This window comes from Carassius gibelio, chromosome B25 (assembly GCF_023724105.1).
Source record: "Carassius gibelio isolate Cgi1373 ecotype wild population from Czech Republic chromosome B25, carGib1.2-hapl.c, whole genome shotgun sequence".
Classification (NCBI taxonomy): Eukaryota; Metazoa; Chordata; class Actinopteri; order Cypriniformes; family Cyprinidae; genus Carassius; species Carassius gibelio.
The window spans coordinates 5,198,212-5,219,678 of NC_068420.1; the positions used below are offsets into that span (position 1 = coordinate 5,198,212).

The 21,467-nt window shown below is 39.3% G+C and overlaps 1 protein-coding gene across 1 annotated transcript; it reads left to right on the forward strand.

The window, feature by feature from the left end:
• Nucleotides 1-9,927: 9,927 nt before the first annotated feature.
• Nucleotides 9,928-10,806, forward strand: LOC128014032 (melanocortin receptor 4-like). The gene has a single exon (XM_052597271.1). It carries the CDS (start codon nt 9,928-9,930, stop codon nt 10,804-10,806), a length of 879 nt encoding a protein of 292 aa, XP_052453231.1.
• The last annotated feature ends 10,661 nt before the right edge of the window (nt 10,807-21,467 follow it).

Genomic DNA, 21,467 nt, shown 5'->3' on the forward strand with positions numbered 1-21,467 from the left:
CGTTGTGTTAAGCGACTAAGTTTTGTGAAGCGCTTCATGTTTTCGTTTCACCACTGAATGGGATCCTCATCTGGTGGAATACATGGCTCCAGCAAGAACTGTTCCCACTCATCTCAGCTGTACTCTTTGTAATCATCACAGATGAACTGGCTCTGCCTTTTCCGACGAGTTGCGCGCATCCTCTTCATCGTTGGTGGTGACGGCTGCATCCGTGCTACTCGCATCAAGGAAAATGCTCTGGTAATGTTCAAAAGAGATGCTGCAACAATGTTCTTGAATTTGGTCACTTTCTGTGATTCTCCATGGCATATTTGAAGTACTGGAGAAGACCGCAGTTCTTATTCAGTCATTAATTATTTTTTGCTTACAGACATCTTCAAATATGCCGTGGAGAATCACAGAAAGTGACCGAATTAGGTTTTATTGTGGAATTTTTTTTACAGCAAGCAAAATATACCGAAATTCGAATATAATTATTTATCAAATAATTACAGCAGAACAAATATTTGAATGTTCGACTATCCGTGCACACCCCTATGTTCTACTCCATTGTTTTTCTGTATAAACATGCTCTAGATGGACATTATTGACCATTGACTTTTGCCGTAAAAACTCACAAAAACATTTGTAGAATGCAGTGTCACATTAAAATACTTTTTCTTTTTTTTTTTTTTTTACATGTTTAAGTGAAAAAACACATTCTGTGTTAATGACTTCTAAGTTAATTTTTTTTTGTGATCATAACTGCTTTTTAACTCTATATGTACAATAACAGCCCTCTTGTCAGTTTTATTCATATTAGATGTACAGGTACTATGGCACTCATGCAGTTGAACTCAAAGGGATTAGATAAACATTTTTATAAAGCTGGATCTTTAACAGTTACTCTGTGCTGTGGTTTCTCTGAATATTACTGCTGAACATTAAAGTAGATTATCAACCTAGCATGGCACTTTGCTAAATCATTTATCTAGGAGGCCTGTGGCTACCACTGGATGATCAGTAGGAGGCAAAACTTAACGCCTTTATTATTGCTCAGCTGCATATCTATTGTTATGCCTTTGAGATGTTGTGAATGTAGAAAATGTGTATAATCTTACCATCACTGTGATTAAAAGGATTAAATGCACCTTAGTTCTGTGTCTGCCTTTTTCCCATTTTAAAATTTCAGAAAAATCTTAAGGATGAAATATTTTTTAACCTTGTTCTTGAAACCTCTAAATTTGGCCTAGTGATTGTTCCAGTTCATGTTAATAGATAATTTACTCCTTTTTTTTCAGATGTCACGTAATGTCCAATGTAAAATTTGGTCCCTGAAGCAAAAGCAGTTTTTCCTATTATGGTGCCAGGTAAGCTGAATGTATACCTGTGTCCAGTGTGTTGTGATCATTTCCCTTGGTGGAGTCATTTTGTTGTTTTTGTCTTTTGATAACCGTTCAAGTGTACTTGATATCCTCATGTTGACACATGCAAGATAGTAGCTGACTCATAAGTGACCTAATTATACCCTAAGTGGAAAACAGTGGGCCTGTTGTGGTTATAAGACTATGAGGAGTGACAAAATACAGATACTGGTCTAATTGTGTTAAAACATGCAAAGGTGAAAACTGTCAGAACCATTTATTATAACCAGTGTTTTGAAATCCAAATTAACCCTTGGGAAGAAGACTTCAGCACAACAGTGGATCACTAGAGATGAAAATCCCTTGTTTGGTGCTCATTACTGTGGTTAATCAGGCATATACACACAAAAACAAAGATCACAATATGTTTCTGTTAATGATGCAATTTGAGACATGACACGAGACACATGCCACAAACAGGACACTGGTAGTGATAGAAGACTAAAGATCAGCAAAAGATTGTACAGTGAAAACACATTTTTCCAACTTAATTGAAAACGATAATGTCAAATAAAAGGTTTAATTGACCAGTGTTGGTTCTAATTGGTCAAGGTTGTAAAAATCCAAGACAAAGTCTTGTTGGAGTCTTGAAATCATGGTATTGTGAACTTACAAAACGGCATAAATGGATGACAATGTATAGAGTTTTACCACCAGTCCTGCACTCCTATAATCTTGATGAACCCACATACACCGTAAATGTAACTATCATATCATATGTGGCCCATATGGGGTTCCTAGAGCAATGGTTGCCAACATCTGGAGGGCTACTTTTCTGCAGACTTCAGCTCCAACCGTGTTCCAGCACACCCTTAGTATAATGTTAAGCACTGTGATAACCAACTGTTCTAGAATGCAGCAGCCAGAGTGGTCTTAAACGAGCCGAAGAAAGCTCCTGTCACACCTCTTTTCATCAGCTTGCACTGCCTGCCAATAGTTCCTGATAGCATCAGAATCAAGGTACTGACGCTTGCCTACAACACAACCAGCTGGCGCTGCACCAAAATGGCCTACCTACACTTATAGTTCAGACCTAAGCACCCTCCAGACGTTTTCCTTCTGGAAGTGAATGTGGTGCCATCCCAAAAGGCACAAAATCACTCTCTCTGACCTTTTCCTGGACAGTTCCCAGCCAGTGGAACGATATGCCTATCTTAATCCGAGTAGCTGAGTCTTCGGCCATTTTCAAAAAGCATCTAAAGACACATCTTTTTCACCATCACCTGACTAATTAATAATAGCACTTACCTATTCTGTTCTAATTTATCTATCTATCTATCTATCTATCTATATATATATATATATATATATATATATATATATATATATATATATATATAGATAGATAGATAGATAGATAGATAGATAGATATATATATCATATATATATGAAAGAGACCTCTTGCTATGTGTACTGACTAAGTGAGACTTGTCACAGCACTTGTATGTTGTTGTTGCTCTCTTGTTGGTCTGATTGCTTCTACTTTGGATAAAAGCATCTGCTAATAGACTAAATGTAAATAACCTGGCTTTGGTGTGTTTAGGGATGTAGCTAAACTATTAAATATTATTTATAAAACATTGGAAGAAAAGTACCCAGATGCATTTTTATTGACACGTGGCTATCACATGAGACTGTAAAGACAAGAAACTAACAAAACAAAATCACAAATGTAGTATACTGAATTTCATTAATATTCACATTAATACTATATAGAACATAACTTTCTAACAATCGCAAAGTAAATTTATATTGAAAAGACTTACATACCCATGCAATTTCATAAGCCCTACACAGTTATTATTAGTCACATAGCATTTAGCTTCAGGTGACCAGCTCAAAAAACAAAAACAAAAAACAAAGGAGCTCACAAAAGACAAAGGAGCAGAACTGAGCAGAGATGGTTCATATATTAGTCTACTTCAAAGTCACAGGAAAGTAGTAAAACTCGCTGGAATTTTTGCTGCTACAATGTTACGGCTAGTGTTGCTTTGTAGCTATTGCATGAATGTGCATATCATATCACACTATTTTTTTGTAAAAATATTTGTTTAAATTTTAAAGGAGTAGTACACCCAAAAATGACTATTTGTACAAGATTTACATTTGAGACATAAAAGATGTAGGCTAGATAAATACGAGTCTTTTCCTACACAGTAAGACAACAATTTTTTTTTTTTTTAACAACCGTTGGGTTACACACATTGGGTTAATTGTGCTGGGTTATCTTAAAATTTGTTTGGTATTTTTTTTTTCGTCGTTTAATTATAAGATTATAACCCAAATATGGTTCCCGCTTCACTCCGGTTCAAATTTTAACGGTTCAGTCAGCGACTCAGCGGACGTCAGCGGCAGCCTGCATGATTATTGCAGGTAAATCGCTGTAAGTAACTGTTAATATAATTGTATTATGTATATAACTGTTATAATATTAATAATGTGTACCGAGACGTTAATTAAATCCTAAAACTATTTATAAAATGATGTTTTGATTCCCCTTAGTATTTTCTTCTTCCCCAGAATAATTTATCAGATCGATTGTAAATGAATATGTTATTCCCATTTGCCCACTTGCATTAATAAATTAAAACATTAGCTGAAACATTATCAAAACAGTTTACAGAAGTAATACTTAAGTTAACGTTAATGAAAAAAAACGTCTGGTTAAATGTGAAACGTCGCCGAAATCACTGAAATTGAAATAAGCGGAAAGTCGTACCAGCACCCGAAATTTACATACAACTACAACAGACGTTTAATGAGTTGAGTGTAAACAAGCCATTCGACTTATTAGAAGTGTACCAGAATTATTTGAGTGTTAATTTTAAAGTAAAAAAAAACAAAAAACAAAAAAAAACATTACATACAGTTGTTTAGCCATGCATGTTGTATTAAATCCGTTACAGAAATAATAGAATAGCCTGTAATTATATATATATATATATATATATATATATTCTTATAAAGTTATAACAATTTTGCATTAAATGTTAAACATTAAATATGTTAAAAGGACTCTGGTTATACTAAACACGTTAATATGTATGTATGTATTAGATAAATGGATTCCTTTGTAAAGGACAGATTACAACAGTGGAACAAGGTAAGTAATTATTTAATTTAGTAATGTTTAAGAGATTTTTTAAAGACTGTATCCTGGTTTCTCTCAAGACTTTCTCCCTCTACCACCAAAAAGGAGTTCTCTGCCACAGTTGCCTGTGACTTGCTCATCAAAGGTCCTAAGCATTAAAGGGTTCGTTCACCCCAAAATAAATTTTCTGTCAATATGTACTCACCCTCATGTTGTCCCAAACTCTTAAAATAGTCAACATGACTACAGTGGTTCAAACTTTATGTTATGAAGCGACGATAATATTTTTGTGTGTGCAAAAATATCCACTTTATTCAACAAATTCTTCTGTCTCCCGTCATACTGCTATGCTATTTTCATTGCAGAACTCCAGTGTTTACACAGAACTCAGTCTCAGTATTGGCCGATGCATGCGTGTGATGCTGACAGAGGAGCCGGTGTTCAGATGTAAGTACATGGAAGCTCTGAACTGCATTCACGACTACATCAGCTGTGTATGTCAACGGTTCAAACAGTTAAATAAAGTTGTTATTTTTGCTTTGTTTTTACACACAAAAAGTATTATCTTCTATACATAATAATAAGGTTGAACCGCTGTAATCACGATTACTTTCTTATTGGTCATTAATAGCTTTCTGGACCTTGAAAGGTGCAATGACATTGCTCCCTATGTGTGGTTCAGAAACCTTTTGGATTTAATCAGTGGGGGAGTGGGGGAATGAGCGACAGGTGGGGAGAATAAGCTCGTGATCTGCACAACCCCGCCATGATTAGCGCTGATTGCCCAGACCACGAGCTACTGAACAGACAGGACAACACAGACCACAGGGGAAGCTGAGACGGCACCCTGCACCGTGACAGTACCCCCCACCTCAGGGACGCCTCCTGGCGTCCCCGGAGGACTCACCATGACGCTGATGAAATTGATCAATGAGAGCGCGATCCAGAATATCGCGAGCTGGAACCCAGCATCTCTCCTCCGGACCATAACCCTCCCAGTCTACCAGATATTGATGACCTCTACCCCTACGCCGAACATCAATGAGATGCCGTACAGTATAGGCAGGCGACCCCTCGATGAGCCTAGGAGGCGGAGGGGCAGAGGTCAGGGGCTGAAGGGGGGAGCGAAAGGCAGGTTTAATCTTCGAAACGTGGAAAAACGGGTGGATCCTTCTAAACTGAGGGGGTAATTTGAGCCGAACTTACACCGGACTAAGCACCTTGGCTATGATAAACGGTCCAACAAATTTGGGTCCCAGTTTATGTGAGGGCAGTCTGAAGTTAATGTCCTTAGTAGACAACCAGACTCTCTGACCACACACGTAAAGTGGGGGCTTAGTACGGTGATGGTCCGCCGATACCTTGTTCCTCTCACCAGTCCGAGTGAGGGCTTCTCTGGCGATCCTCCAAGTACGGAGGCATCTCTGAATAAACGCATGCGCGGAGGGAACAACGGCATCGGATTCTTGAGAGGGGAATAGAGGTGGCTGGTAGCCTAAACAGCACTGGAAGGGAGACAAACCCGTAGATGAGACCGGGAGGGAGTTATGCGCATACTCTACCATGGTCAACCTGGAACTCCAAGATGACGGTTCAGCAGACGCCACACAGCGCAGGACTCTCTCCAAATCTTGGTTTGCACGCTCGGCCTGACCATTAGTCTGTGGGTGATAACCGGAAGATAGGCTTGCAGTCGCCCCCAGCTGTCGACAGAACTCTGTCCAAAACCTAGACACAAACTGGGGAACTCTGTCAGAAACCACGTTCACCGAGTGGCCATGAATACGGAAAACGTGATCTAAGACCGTAGTCGCTGTCTCCCTCGCTGACGGCAATTTGGGGAGGGGAATAAAATGGACCACCTTTGAGAACCTGTCCACCACAGTGAGAACCACCGTCTTGCCCCTAGATGGAGGCAAGCCAGTCACAAAGTCCATCGCTATGTGTGACCAGGGCCGCGAAGGGACCGACAACGGTTGAGTAGATTCTGTCACGGGGTGCGTACTGGACAGAGGACTCAGATGCAGAGTTAAGAAAAGGAGAATCTTTATTCTCGCCACAAAACACAAAATTACATTAAACAATAACGAAAAGCTCTGGCGCACACAGATCTCCGAGCTGGCCGGCACACTGCGGACCACTCGCGCTGCCGGATCTCCGAGTTACGGATCCTTTTGCACAAGAACAGAAGGTGAGACTGATACAGAGAAACAGTGCAAAACATGGGGAAAGACAAAACAATCTACTCACGACCACAGACAGAAAAGCAGAGACATATAAAGGGAGTGGGGGAATGAGCGACAGGTGGGGAGAATAACCTCGTGATCTGCACAACCCCGCCATGATTGGCGCTGATTGCCCAGACCACGAACTACTGAACAGACAGGACAACACAGACCACAGGGGAAGCTGAGACGGCACCCTGCACCGTGACAGTAGGTTTTTAATTGGTACAGCATGTGCATGTTTGTTTTGAATTTGTTGCTGTATGTGCACATTTCATTTGTTATGAATATATGTACTAGTGCATATTTGTGTTTTGAATTTAACATGCAGTATAATTTATGTATATTGTAAGTGTATTTTTTTTATTTAATGTGTATTTTGAATATGTGTACTTGTGTTCTACATGTTCACTTGTGTATTTTGAATTCAATATAGGCAAATAATTGTGCATATTTATATTAAATAATAGGCTCAACAATATTGAGTACATATATTGAGTTTTTTTAAAACAGATTTATTGTTTTTCTACTTAAAAATGGTATTTAAAACAGTGTATTTTATTCATTAAAATGATGTCATGAATAAAAGTAAATAGTTAACACAACACTTTTAGTGAGTAATAGTGCTTGGTCCAGTGATAAAAATAATCTGAATCAGGAGAGAAATATGCAGATCAAGAGCACCATTTACAAGTGAAAACATTCCAAAGCAGTTCTGAACAATTGGATTTTGATGTGAGGAAACATTATTATAAATTATGGACTGGTATTTTAGCCAGAAGAGACTAAGTTAAAACACATATATGTTTGGTTTGTTTCTTAAAACATGGTCCTTTTTGCATCACAATATATTAATCAGTGATGTGTTGGCGGACCATCAAAATAAAGTGTTACCATGTTTTTATCAGCTGTCTGGACTCTCATTCTGACGGCACCCATTCATTGTTGAGGATCCATTGGTGATCAAGTGATGCAATGCTACATTCTCCAAATCTGTTCTGATGAGGAAACTCACCTACAGGGTCTGAGGGTGAGTACATTTTCAACAAACTTTAATTTTTGGGTGAACAATTCCTTTAAGATTTTAGAAACCTATTAGTGAGCAGTGTTGGGGAGTAACTAGTTACATGTAACGGCGTTACGTAATTTAATTACAAAATTAATGTAACTGTAATTAGTTACAGTTACTAAGAAAAAATGAGTAATTAAATTACAGTTACTTATGAATTTTTTAACGATTACAAAGGGGATTACATTTGAATATTTACACACATCCACATACAGATTTAACTGATTTCTTTCCCAAATTGCACTGACTATTCTAAGACATACGCCTAACGCCCTAATAATTTCCGTGATGCGGAAACACAGTCTGGTTCGTAGAATCCAGTCAGAAAAATGGAATGCTTAACGCGGACGGAATATGCCACATTTTGGATGACTAAATCAAAAGTAGGTCAGTACACTTGAATCAAAACATGACATGGACTGGTGTCTGTGAATATCAAGCCCCCAAAATGCAATATATGACTCCTGCACGTTCAGTTGAAATTAAGCGCGGACTGGACACCGGGAGAACCGGGACAATTCCCGGTGGCCTGCCAGCTTCCTCAGTCTTCCTCAACTTGTCCCAATATTTTAATATCATTATTGTATAATTGCCTGCCGAATGTACTAAAGCGATCATTTGCTAATCCGCCATTTGATAATTAAATCTCTAATAAATCTGTTAGTCGTGACTCGCGCGCTCTCCGCGCCTCCGCCAAACGGTTTGGATCAGACTCCAAGTAATCAATGCGAAAGAGAGATAAAAGAGTGGACTGTGGAAGCGCACAGCTGGAACAGAGAAGCAGAACTACTGTTCAGGGTTTCAGGTCAGTTTAATCTGTAAAGATGCTTTTTTGACACAACCCTTGCGAAAATTAACATTTTATTATTTTACTATAAATCCAGTGAAAATGGTTACTATTGTTTAACTGTGGTAACCAAAAATGTAAAATTATTTTACAACTTTATTTATTTAAAAATAAATACGAATCCATTTGCAAAACAAAAAACCATACAAGGTTATTGTACTTTTATATAGGCTAATAAAAGCATGGTAAATTTTTGTAAGGGAAAAACATGACTCATGTACAGTATTAGGATTTTTCTATAAATATATTGTAGTATTCTAGAGTATTGTATTGTAAAGTACAGTTTTGTTCAATCTTGAGTATTAAGATGGATAACGGGGCAAAATAATGAGACTGAAGAGAAAAATGGAGGTGAAGGTGCCGTTCAGGAGAGAACTTTTAATTATTTGACATGTCCCCATATTAAAGATTTAAACCTTTTTTTATGTCAGGTCCATACAAAAAATAGTATTGTCCATGAATTTGTTTGTATGAGTTTGAATTTTCCATTCAGATTTTTTTTTTTCCAGTCTGCCCCTCTTTTTTTTTTTTTCCAGTCTGCCCCTCCTGTAAATTAATGGCAAAGACATGCAGTTTCATTTACTACACATAGGCCTACTGAAGCTCGCAGTGTTTTCAACCTCTGCCGTCTCAATATATGAGTACACGAGCACATACACATAATTTCTAGAACTGCTCTGTCACTTCATGCATTTTACTTATTTTGAGAAAACTATCATCATATCATATATAAAGAGACAGCAGTTTAAAAAAAAAAACACCAATGTTTCAGGAGTTTATTAAACAGCATATGACACATGCTTATTAGATAACTGTATTTGAGTTGATATATATGCTTTTATTTATTATAATGTTCACAAATTTAGAAAAGTAATCAAAAAGTACTCAAAAGTAATTAGTTACATTACTTTAATAAAGTAATTGAAAAAGTTACACTACTATTACATTTTAAAAAGGGTAACTTGTAATCTGTAACCTATTACATTTCCAAAGTAACCTTCCCAACACTGTTAGCAATTGATCATATAAACAAAAAGTTATTATCCTCTAATTCTTATGCTCTATTTTAAGTTTTCATTTAAAATCTGTTTAGCATGTTGTTTTGATCCTGATAATTTCATTTTATTTAATATCTGTCCCGTGAGAGAACTAGTGAGACCACCTTCACCTTCGCGCACATTTATAAAATACATAAAAGCGTGCACCCATGTACACTCTCGTGCACTCGAGTACGTCAGCTATGGCTCTGTTTTTTTTCTTGTAACTGTATTTACTGATACTCTCATCACTCATGAATATTTCTGAGAGCAGAGCGGGTCTCGGCACAGTGCTGCCTCTAACTAGTTTAGAGAATGTGCTTTTGTTTCTCTTCAATGTAATTCTCGCCACAGTTATTATTTTTATCAACGTCTCCGTGTTTGTTTCGATCGTGATGAACAGATCACTGCGCAGCGAGAACCGCTTCATGTACATGCTCAGCACGTGTCTCAGTGACATCTGCACTGGCGTCTCGTATTATTATGCTGGAGTTATGGATGTACGTGATAATTTTGATTCCCCGACTCGCACTTTCTTAATCGTTCCCACTTTTCTGGGTCTGTCCTATATGGCGATTCTGGCCGCGCAAGCGGACCGCTACCACGCGGTCTCCGCGCCTTTCAAATACTCGCAGCGCATGACGCGCAACAAAACCCTGCTGGTGATTCTGGCCTACTGGGTTTATGCTTTTCTCATAGTGGCAGTTAATAATTTGGTTACTTTGGGGGTTGCTAAAAGAGTTACGAGCTTTGGCACTTTTGTGGCCAACATTTTCACCATCATTATCATGATTGGGTTGAACTTCAGACTCTTCTTCATCGCCAAATTTCAGCTAGAACGCGAACCGCCGAGCGAGGAACTCGACAACAAGCGCGCGTCCATTTATCTCATCATAATAGTAGCTGTGTGTTTTCTGATCGCCTGGTTACCCATTTTTCTTCATATTATTGTGTGTAATTTCGCTGGGTCTACTTGCTATACGTTCAGAAATGAGGGTTCAGACCCCCTGCGCATTTTACCAAGAGTGAATGCAGTTCTGACGCCTTTATTGTATATCAGAGGCTGTTCAGCACTAAGGAGCACACTACTCAACAAAGTCTGGAGACCCACGTGCTGCAGGAGGAAAGGGTAATCTCTCCAACACTCTTGGCCTCTTGCACACATGGAGTTATATGAATGATTTTCTTATGAAAGAGTTATGAAAGATGGTTATTTTTAAATTAAACTAAGACAAAAAAGACTGGACATAATTTTAATTTACTAAGTTAATAAAATTATTTTATATTGTAGTCGTAAATGTATTGGTGTATGGTATTTATATTACTATACTTTAAATTGTTAACATTATATTAGATATTATTTATTAATATTGTTTATTATATTAATAAATATGTTACCCCTTTTTCTGCCTGTCCATATGCTGACAAAGAAAAAACAGCTACTCGAGTCAGTTATTGGTTGCCTACTATTATTTTTTGATGACACGTGACATTGTAGCAAAAAATATATAAAGAAGTGTAACAAAACAGAATCTGAAAATAAATGTATTAAAAACAGAGTTTCTCTCTGCTCATGATGATGAAGTTGGGATGTGACAACATCTGAAATAACACAACTGAGTTTAGAGTTATAGTTTCTTCAAATTGTTTAAGTGAAAGCATTTTGTTTAAAGGCCAAAAATGACAGTATGGGAAGCATTCACTATGTTAAAATTATTATTACATTTTTTTTGGACTGGAGATGTTTATGCATAAACCCAAATAACAATGAAAATGTTCAAACAATATGGATCATTAAAAGAGGATAGAAGAATCATTTTAAGAAAGAAATCTGTATGTTGAAAGTGTTGGATGGTTAAGCTCCAGAAAATGAGGTGACTTTAATGGTTACATATTTGAAAACATGAATAAACATCCTCTAACACAAAAACTATTTAGCCAAAAAAAAAAAAAAAAATATATATATATATATATATATATATATAAAGAAGTACACCTTTACATTCCTTTCTGGAAGAGTCATGACTGGTTAGGCAAACAAACAGCTGTCACTGAAGGACACTGGATATCTGCAAAGCTTTTTCCACTTTTTTCTTTCTCAGTGTGAACCCCCTGTCCATGGAGAAGAATGGAGTTGTCGTTTTCAAGATGTGATTTCACAGGCTAAGGCAGTAAAGAAAATAAATCAAAAGATCAAGTGCCATTCTTGATGTTTTCTGGATTCTTTAACAACAATACAGTCACATTTATATCACAAGATATTACAGATATTTGAGTGATATTAAAGATAGGCTATATCACAGATTGGCCTGGCAGGGATGTACAGGCCTCCCAGTTTGGGGAAAACTTCAAATTGTCAATATTTTTTTAGAGAGAGATTTGTATGCCTCTTCCCCATTAGACTTTAATATGCAATATTCTACTTGAAATGGAAATAAAAAATACATTTACATGCATCTTTGAAAGATTTAATTGTTTATTTATAAATTCCACGTGGCATCGTGATACTGCATCTTATTATTTTGACTTTGGTGTCATCTTTAAAGAAAAAATACCCAAAATACAATTCAGAAATGCTGTCAAGGTCTTTTTTCAGTGTTCGAATTGTTGCAGGTTTAAATTATCATAAAAGAAAGGTAGACTAGTAACTATATTAATTTAAATAAATATACGGATGGCTAAGTGAAGTGTTTTTGTCATTTGATGAGATCTTTGTTATGATTCCATGTAAATATCAACCACGTGTAAAAAAATCAAATACTAATAAAATACTACTTCTGCTCTTCTGTGCAAAAGACTGACAGGAACAGCTTTCTGAGGTGATGGTAAAATCAAGACAAATTATATCAAAATTTTTTGAAAATAGCATATTAGTGATAAAACACTAGTGAAGGTTAGTGAAAAAACAGTGAAGGTTTATTTAAAAGAAAACTATAAAGAGAGACAGCAGACCCAGCGTTTCTGCTCTTCAGATCCCGTTTCCGAATCAGGACATGTAAGTGGCATAAATTAAGAAACTATAATTAAATTAAAGGTGCTGTAGGGAACTTTTGTAAAAATTTTTTTTTTACATATTTATTAAACCTGTCATTTTGTCCTGACAGTAGAATATGAGACAGATAATCTGTAAAAAAAAAAATCAAGCTCCTCTGGCTCCTCCCAGTGGTCCTATTGCCATTTGCAGAAACTCCATCGCTCCAGGTAAAAAATAACCAATCAGAGCTGCGGTCCGTAACTTTGTTTGTGTTCAAAATGTAGAAAAATGTATATAATAAGCGAGTGCACCATGAATCCATTTTCCAAACCGTGTTTTTGGCTTGTCCTGAATCACTAGGGTGCACCTATAATAAGTGTTTATATTCAGACTATTTTAGATTGCTTCGGGGGTACCGCGGCGGAGTAACCCAGTACCTTTGTGATTCTTCATAGACATAAACAGAGAGAAGTAGTTCCGGCTACGATGTTCTTTCGCAAGACGCAAGCAGTTCTGTTTATTAACCACTAGAGCGTCAAAAGTTCCGTACCGCAGCTTTAAATCTTATATAGATTTTTTTTTTTTTTTACGTATTTTCAATAGCATTTTTTTAAAGCTGATGTGTTAAAAGTATGTGGTAGGGCCTAATATTCTACATTTTAGAGGATCATTATGCATTTTTTTTTTAGCATTAAATTGACCTTCAGTGTATTTAGTGGGCACTTTCATAGGATGAGCGTGTGTAAGGCTGGGCAAGACTTAGAGTTCCCTTGGCCATGGGTCTGGAATGAATTCTTTCTCTTATCTCATCATTTAGAAGACAACGCTTCCCCACCAAAGATGAATTTTTACAGCTTTTTGTGTTTTCAGTGTTATACACTCGGAGGCGCTATTACACATCTCAGGGGTGTGATTCTTCCGGAATAATCCAGAAATCCAGCTTTTCTGACCTGAAAATGATGCTCTCTTAAATCATGCAAAAAAAATAAAAATGCAATGGGTTGGGTATTGGTAAACATAATGATCGCTCACCGCTGTCAATGTTTTTTGTGCCTCTGATTCATGTCATGTCACGCCACAAGTAGTTAGGGTGACCACCCGTCCCGCGTAGCGCGTGCGCGCACAGCGTTTGAAGCCCAATTCATGCGTCCCACAAATTGAGACTGTGTCGCTATATCTGGAGTCACCAACCCGTCGATCGCGGTCGACAAGTCTTGGAAGCATTTTAAGTCGATCGCGAAGATTTTTCAAAATCTGAGAAAAAAAAGGTGCGAGCCTCCATGCGAGTAGGGAGGTGCGAGCCTCCGCTGACTGCACGCGCACCTCCCGAATCAGATGAGACATTTATACTTGACACAACTGTTTTAGACTGAAAACAAACCAGACCATACAACTGATTTAGACGCGGGTGCCGGTGTGATAAGATGTACTAATATCCATCTGCTCGGGCCTGATTGTTTTAGGCCTGTAATTGATTGATTATTGAGGTAATAGGGATGGCACGGTTCGCTGAAAAAAACCCAAACCGCTCGGTTCACCACACACGGTTCGGCACGCGCTTCAAATTAAAAAAACATTCAACTTCAACAAAAACATGAGAAGAAAAAAAACCCTGGACAAATCATTCACTCTTGTTCAACGCGAATGCTGTATATGAGCAGTAATTTATTCCGTCATCACCTGGGTGCTGATATCTGTGTTTAAACTAAACTCATTTAAGCTTTGTCAGAGGCAGCGAGTTCGCGCGCGCAGTGAGAAGATTTGTGCATGCACTAATCTGAAGTGCGCAAACCTGCGCCTCAACACGTGCGCAAATATAAGATCTATATTGAGCAACTACAATTCATTTTAATCCTATAATTATATATTATAATTTATTTAAAGTTAATAATTTGTAATGAAAAATAAACAAAATGAAATAGCTAAAGTAAATCGTAAGTGGAAGTGCATTTGTCAATTCTGTCATGAGCATATGAGCAATTACACATGTTTAGGGGAATAGGGCATTATTAATATATAATTTAAGGTGGTATGTGCTAGAAATGGGTAAACCACTATCAGTGAGTCTGCCCATGGGGTGGGGGCACCACCGCGCAAGGCAGTGTCCCACATTGTCCCTCAGAAACATACCCCTTGTCCCCCCTTGGGCTTATTAGCAGGTGGTCACCCTACAAGTAGTCCAATCATTTGTTCATGATTGAAGTTCAAAGTGTAATGCGCAAACACCCAACCGCGCCCAACCATCTGTTCACGTGAACAGCTTCAGTTGACTGAAGACAGTGAACACGGATGATTCATGTAAGCAAATCAATAGGTAACTTGCGTAACCCCGGTTCTCTGATAGCATTAAGTGAGGTGTGTCACTATGGAATACGCCCCTTCCGCGTATTCCTCAGAAGCCCAATTCCATTATGCCAGCCCCAATTGGCTGGCAGACATGTCGTTGTGTCAGGGAGTGGCTCCCTATTCTCGGTATAAAAGGAGCGACGCAACGACATTACGACATTCAAAACAAGCACACCTCTTCCTCGCTTCACACAGCAAGGAGGGTGATCTGGTGAAACACCTCACTTAATGCTATCAGAGAACCAGGGTTACGCAAGTAACCTATTGTTCTCTTTCAAGCATATGTTTCGGTGTCTCACTATGGGATATCCTAACTCCCGTATTGCCAGATAGCCTGTCTCAAAGTCTCCTGCCAACCAAAGAACTATTGCTGGGCTGGTTAACACTTAAGATCCAATGCTCAAAATGGCATGTGCAAACGTTTGAGCTGAAATATCCAGTTTATAGAACCTCGCAAATGTATGCGGTAAGGACCAACTTGCCAAAGCTTACAGCAGTGCCGTCTTAAGCGATTACGTGTCTAGCCGCGCACCAACGCTCAAACACGCCCCATTTACATTCATAGAGTGAATGAGTGGACAGGGCCCTAGAATTCTGTATAGTTCTGATAACACTGTCTGGCAGACCAGCCACATTCATATTTAACCACTCACTGGCCAGGCCCACAGTGTCAGGCGCTCTGGTTGAGGATGAAATACCCCCCCCCCCCTCCGCCTGTGACAGCAGATCCCTGTGCAGTGGCAGGGACCATGGCTCTGCGTACAGCATATGTATGATCTCCACCAGCCAGAATTTCCCTGGCCACCGCGGAGCTACTAGTATCATTCTCAGGCCCTCCTCCCTCACTCTGTGAAGTGCTGGAGAAATCATCGCAATCGGTGGGAACGCGTACAGGAGAACGCGAGGCCAGAGGCGTGCTCTGATCCTTCAGAGAGAAGAACAGAGGGCATTGAGTATTGTCCTGCGACGCGAACAGATCCACTGTCACTCTTCCAAATATGCTCCAAATTTGACCAATCACTTCTGTGTTCAGCTTCCACTCTCCGTAAAGGGAATTTCCCCTGGTCAGCAGATCTGCACCCTGGTTCATGATGCCTTGTACGTGTGTCGCTCTCGCAGATAAAAGACTGCCAATGCTCCACAAAATCAGTTTGCATGCCAACATGTGTAAAGGGAGTGATCTAAAACCTTCCTGTCTGTTTATGTATGCCACAACTGTAGTGTTGTCAGAAAAGGAAGAAAATGCTTCAACGTTAGAAAGACGGCCAGCATTTCCAAGTAGTTTATGTGACAGTGGCTCAGATGGGGACCCCATCTCCCGTTCACTGCCCTGCCCTTGTGAATGCCCCCCCAGCCGGACAATGACGCGTTCGTCATTATGACCTTCCTGGTCTGGACAACTCCCATCGGCACCCCTTGTACCAGAAAGCATGGTTGCCGCCAGTGACGCAGTGCCAAGACTGCCGCTGACATCACTCTCACTCTCCTCCGGGAATGCTGTAGCGGGTTTAGTCTCAGACAAGCTACCCAGCGTTGAAAATCTCTCATAAATAGTCTGCCAAAAGGAATGACTATTAGAGCTGAGGCCGTCAGACCTAGTAGTCTGAGGCATGTGCGAAAAGAAACATTGTTCCCTTTCTGAAATTCGGCCAGCCATTTCATAAAATGTATTACTCTCTCTTCTGACAGTCGCGCTCTGAATGTCACTGAGTCCAGTAACAACCCCAGATACGTTATTGACGGCCTGGGAACTAAAACATTCTTTCTGGTGTTTAATTTTAATCCCAGTTTTTGTAATGTTCTAGGAGTATGGCTGTGTGATCTCTCGCTTTGTGCTCTGATTGAGCTGTCACCAGCCAGTCGTCTATGTAAGTAGCGAGACGTTTAGAATGAGTGTGCATTCTGAACTTGTACTTCCTTAGGTATTTGTTCAGTGCACAAAGATCCAATATGGGGCAGAGAGCTCGATTACCTTTTTTTGGGACTAGAAAATATCTTGAGTAAAACCCACTGTGACTTTCATCGGGTGGAACCACTCTTTATTGCCTTTCTGTTCAACAGGGAGGTAATTTAGTCCTGAAGAACATGTTATCAATGCTCCCCGCACCTGAGAATAAATTATTCCTTTTAATTGCGGGGGAGAAGTGACAAACTGCTGTCTGTTACCATACTGAACTGTTCTCAGCACCCAACGGGACTGTGTGCACTCTCGCCAATAGTTTAATTGCAGCGTTCCGGCGCCATTGTGTGGCCGAGTCGAAAACGGGTTTGTGGTCTGAACTGCGCATGCGTGAACACTTAGCACTTGGACAGAGTTTACGTGGTTCACCACCTTCAGCAGAGCAATGACTCCACAAGGTGGTGTTACATTGTGTTCTGATAAAGTGTTTTGCAACATTTTTGGGGGCATTATGTTTTACAACATTTGTGGGGTAAACCATGAAAACTTTATTGAACTCTGAGCATGTAAAGTGCTTGTGACTAGTGGGTGGGTGTACACCATGGATCCTCAAATCTTGTCCTGGAGGGCCAATGCACTGCAGAGTTTAGCTCCAGTGCTGAACAAACTCAACCAACCTATGATTTTCTAATGATCCTGAAGGCATTGATTAGCATGCCCAGCTGTGTTTGATTAGGGTTAGAGCAAAACTCTGCAGGAAAGTGGATCTCGTGGGCCAGATTTGAGGATCCCTGGTGTACACCATTGCACCGTCTATCCTTCTCTTCACTGCTCTGCATCCCCTTGACCAGCTTGGGTCTGGTTTCCCCACAGAATATCTGTAAACATCTGAAACTGTTTTCTGCTGAACGCTGAACAATTGAGGGTCTGGGACTAGCGAACGGGGGCTGTGAGCCCACATCCCTCAGGAGACCCCCTCAAACGGCCTTCTTCTTCCTCATCACCTGGGTAGGGCGAAGGGCCGTCTGAGCAGTCGCGGGCAGATAATTCTTCCCCACTGCCTGAATAGCACATCTCTGAAGACGGAACGAGAGATCTGTGACAACACAGTTTTCTTCCCACTGTGTCTGACTTGTCGTGTCAGACACTTCGTCTTGTAGCTCTGCCTGGTATGCCGTGAGCAGAGAGATCCCATTCAAGGCCCAGACTGAGAGAGCGACTGCTTTGTAAGTGCGCTCCATCATGCTTGAATGGAAGCTGTCAGAAGCGGCCCGCTTTTAATGGCAATGTTTGATTCTCAGCTGCAGTATGCTTTGGATGCAGATGCGCTGCGACTAAAAGCTCCATGGGGGGCATGCAAAGAAGGTCCTCCTTCTCCATACCCTCCACGTCGAGCACAGACCCCCTTGGACGGGCATTTTACTAGTAAAAGGGTTGTCCTTCCAGGTGACAGAAACCTATTCCTAAAGCTCTGGAAAGATTGGAAAGGAGTTGCCTTGCTGCCCGTTTAGCTCTTGGCAGCCTTTTCCCCTCATAGCACGACTTTGCAGTCTCAGCTACTACGGTAGGCCATGGAATGTTGAGTTTCTCTACAGCATGTTTGCACACATCCTGCAGATCCACACTAAGAAGTGGTGAGGATGGTGCCCTGCCCGCCTCCTCTGTGGATCCCGCCGTAACAAAAGGTTGTGCCAGTTGCGCAGGGAGGAGAAAAGAGGAATCCTTGAAATCCTCCTCCTCTTCACAGAGAAGGAAATCCGATTGCCCCTCTTCCTCAAATTCAAACGACGCCATGTCATGTCTGCCAGCCAATTGGGGCTGGCGTAATGGAATTGGGCTTCTTAGGAATTCGCGGAAGGGGCGTATCTCATAATGGGACACCGAATCGTAGGCTTGAAAGAGAACCAATATATTATCTTTCATTTTTATATGCAGGTCTTGTAGAATTTAACCAATCTATTAATCATTTTTGTCATGATTCCATAATATTAATGTTAAACAATTCTGTAACGCCATGTTAGTTATTGCTTACTTCTAGCTAGAAAGCTTAGCAGCTTCTACAAGGCTCGAAATTGGCAACATTTTTGTCGCATATGCTCCTGAAATTTAATCGGTGCGACCTAAAAATATATTTGGGAGTAACGTTATATGTGCGGAGCATATGAGCATATCTGTCTACTAATGACACGTCCGATATATCTTAGCTCTGAAGAGTGATCTCTACGTGCTCTCTAGGTTACAAACGCTCGCTGCTACTCCACGCGCTTTCCCCCAAAAATTTACTTGACATGAACGCGTTCTACGTGCTACTTAAAGAGCCACACAGATGGGAAATCAAAAATGACCTGTATTACAGTGTATGATGTAGCTGTCCATCTGTGTAAACAATGTGCAAAGTAATTAAACCAAAAAGTACACGATTTATAAAGTTATTGGCTTCTAAAGTAAGGAGTCGACTCTGAATCGGTGAAACGAGTCGTTATAGATTTCAAATCTTTTGCCCATCTCTATGTACATCACTAGAACACTGCATAATAATCTCAGCCTACTGTCTTGGGAGAAACAAAACTCTGACCTGCCCCACCCCCAACACAGACGCTCTGGTTGGTGTGATAGCATCATGTCGAGGAGACAGTGTGTTTTTAATTGTAAAGGCAAGTTTGTTTTATTTTCATTTCCAAAGAATGAAGATCAGAAGAACCAATGGCTAAAATTCATTTTTACCACAATACCAGAGCAGTACAACAAATCCCTTTTGTATGTGTGCTGTCTGCAGCCTTTGTCTGCGCTGATCTTCATTAGCAAACACGTCATTAAAATGAAGTGTAACTCCGTAAATACTCAACGAAGAGACATGAGAGAGATATCTATAGAAAGCTTGACATGTCTACTTTAAAATTAAACAAGTGCTGCCGAAAATATCTCATATATTCTGTGATAAAGTAATCCATATGAAAACAACACGATGTCTGTTTTTCACATCTCCCTTCATTATATCTAATGTGACCACGCCCCCGCGCTGAACGCGCTATTCAGATTCAAACTGAAGCGCGCGGCTTGAATACACCCACACAGAAGAAAAAGCAGCGAGACTGTTCAAGTTTTTTATTGTCCTGTTTGCTTCGCGATGAGAAGAATAAGACATAATTCACCCCAAAAAGATGCTAATGCATTATTTACTGTGAAGTTGTGTGCGGAGTTGACCAATCAGAACACAGTATGCTACCGAAAGGTGGGGTTTAAGGAAACTGAATCTTTTGAACAGCTTCGCGCGAACCGTTTGGGGATCTCTGAGAATTGAGGTAATTTTAAAATAATATTTTGACAAAATGACAATGTTTTTCAACCTTGGATGGATTTAAACCTGTTGTACAGGACTTATAAACAGTGATAGGAAGCTTAGAATTTTCATCTTACTGGCTCTTTAAGAGTCGCTATCCATTCGCGAAATTCGTGAAATATAACCTATGGAATCGTATTCTGAACGTTCAACCTAATAATCGTCATCTGTTGTGGATTAGCAATCATAGAAGTCTAAAATAAAGCACATACCTACAGGCGGAGGCACTGACAAAATGGCTGAACAAATACACAAGAAAAGATACCTTTCAAAAATATAGAGGGAAATAAAGATGTTATTTTTAATAGATGTAGGACACCATAGAAATTAGGAAAAACAAAACATCTGAGAGGATGAGAAATGCCGCCAGTTTTCGTGCACGTCAACAGCAAGTCATTGACAGATTTTTTGTAATTCATCCCTATGAATTTTGCCTAGTCTTTGAAGCATATTTCCCACATTACTCCTTTTAGTATTAGTATTCTAATTTGTTTAGATTGTGAATTGGTGGATTTTTGTTTAATGTAAGCCAAAATCATTACAATTAAAAGAACCAAAGACTTAAACTACTTCAGTCTGTGTGCACTGAATTTATTTAATACACGAGTTTCACAATTTGAGTTGAATTACTGAAGTAAATGAACTTATATTCTAATTTACTGAGATGCACCCGTATGTAAAAAGATGTATATGATAAATAATGTGATCATCAGCAATAGAAAACATATAAATGAAAACTGCATAAATGTAATTGAGTAAAATGATGATCCAGGAAGTTGTATATGTCTGTTCAAGCTTTGGTATTGATGAAAGCGATTTACTGAATTTATGCTTTGATGTGATTAACCAGGCAGAGCAAAAGTGCTTATAGTCAATGATCATAACACTGCCCCATCTGTTAAATTTAGTTATGATCATGGTAATTGTCTCAGATAAACTAGTGACCCAGAACAGTGACACAGATAAAGTGACGAAAACACATGAATTTGAAAGGTGTAATACTTTTGAGTAGATTGATGGATGTGCTTCATGCCAACACACAAACACGCACATTAGGACTTAGGACTTGCAGACAGTAGACTTAATGTGTACAAACAAGTGTGATTTTGAATCATTTCACTTATTATAATATTTCATGTGTTCTTAATCTTTTATTTAAACCTGGTAAACAGGTTTGTTAATTTTTTATGTTGTGCCATTTCTATCTTAAAATTTCTGTGACTTTTTATTTCAC

What these genes read in the sequence shown, in the direction of transcription:
- LOC128014032 (XM_052597271.1), top strand. Translation starts at nt 9,928, where the DNA reads ATGAATATTTCTGAGAGCAGAGCGGGTCTCGGCACAGTGCTGCCTCTA.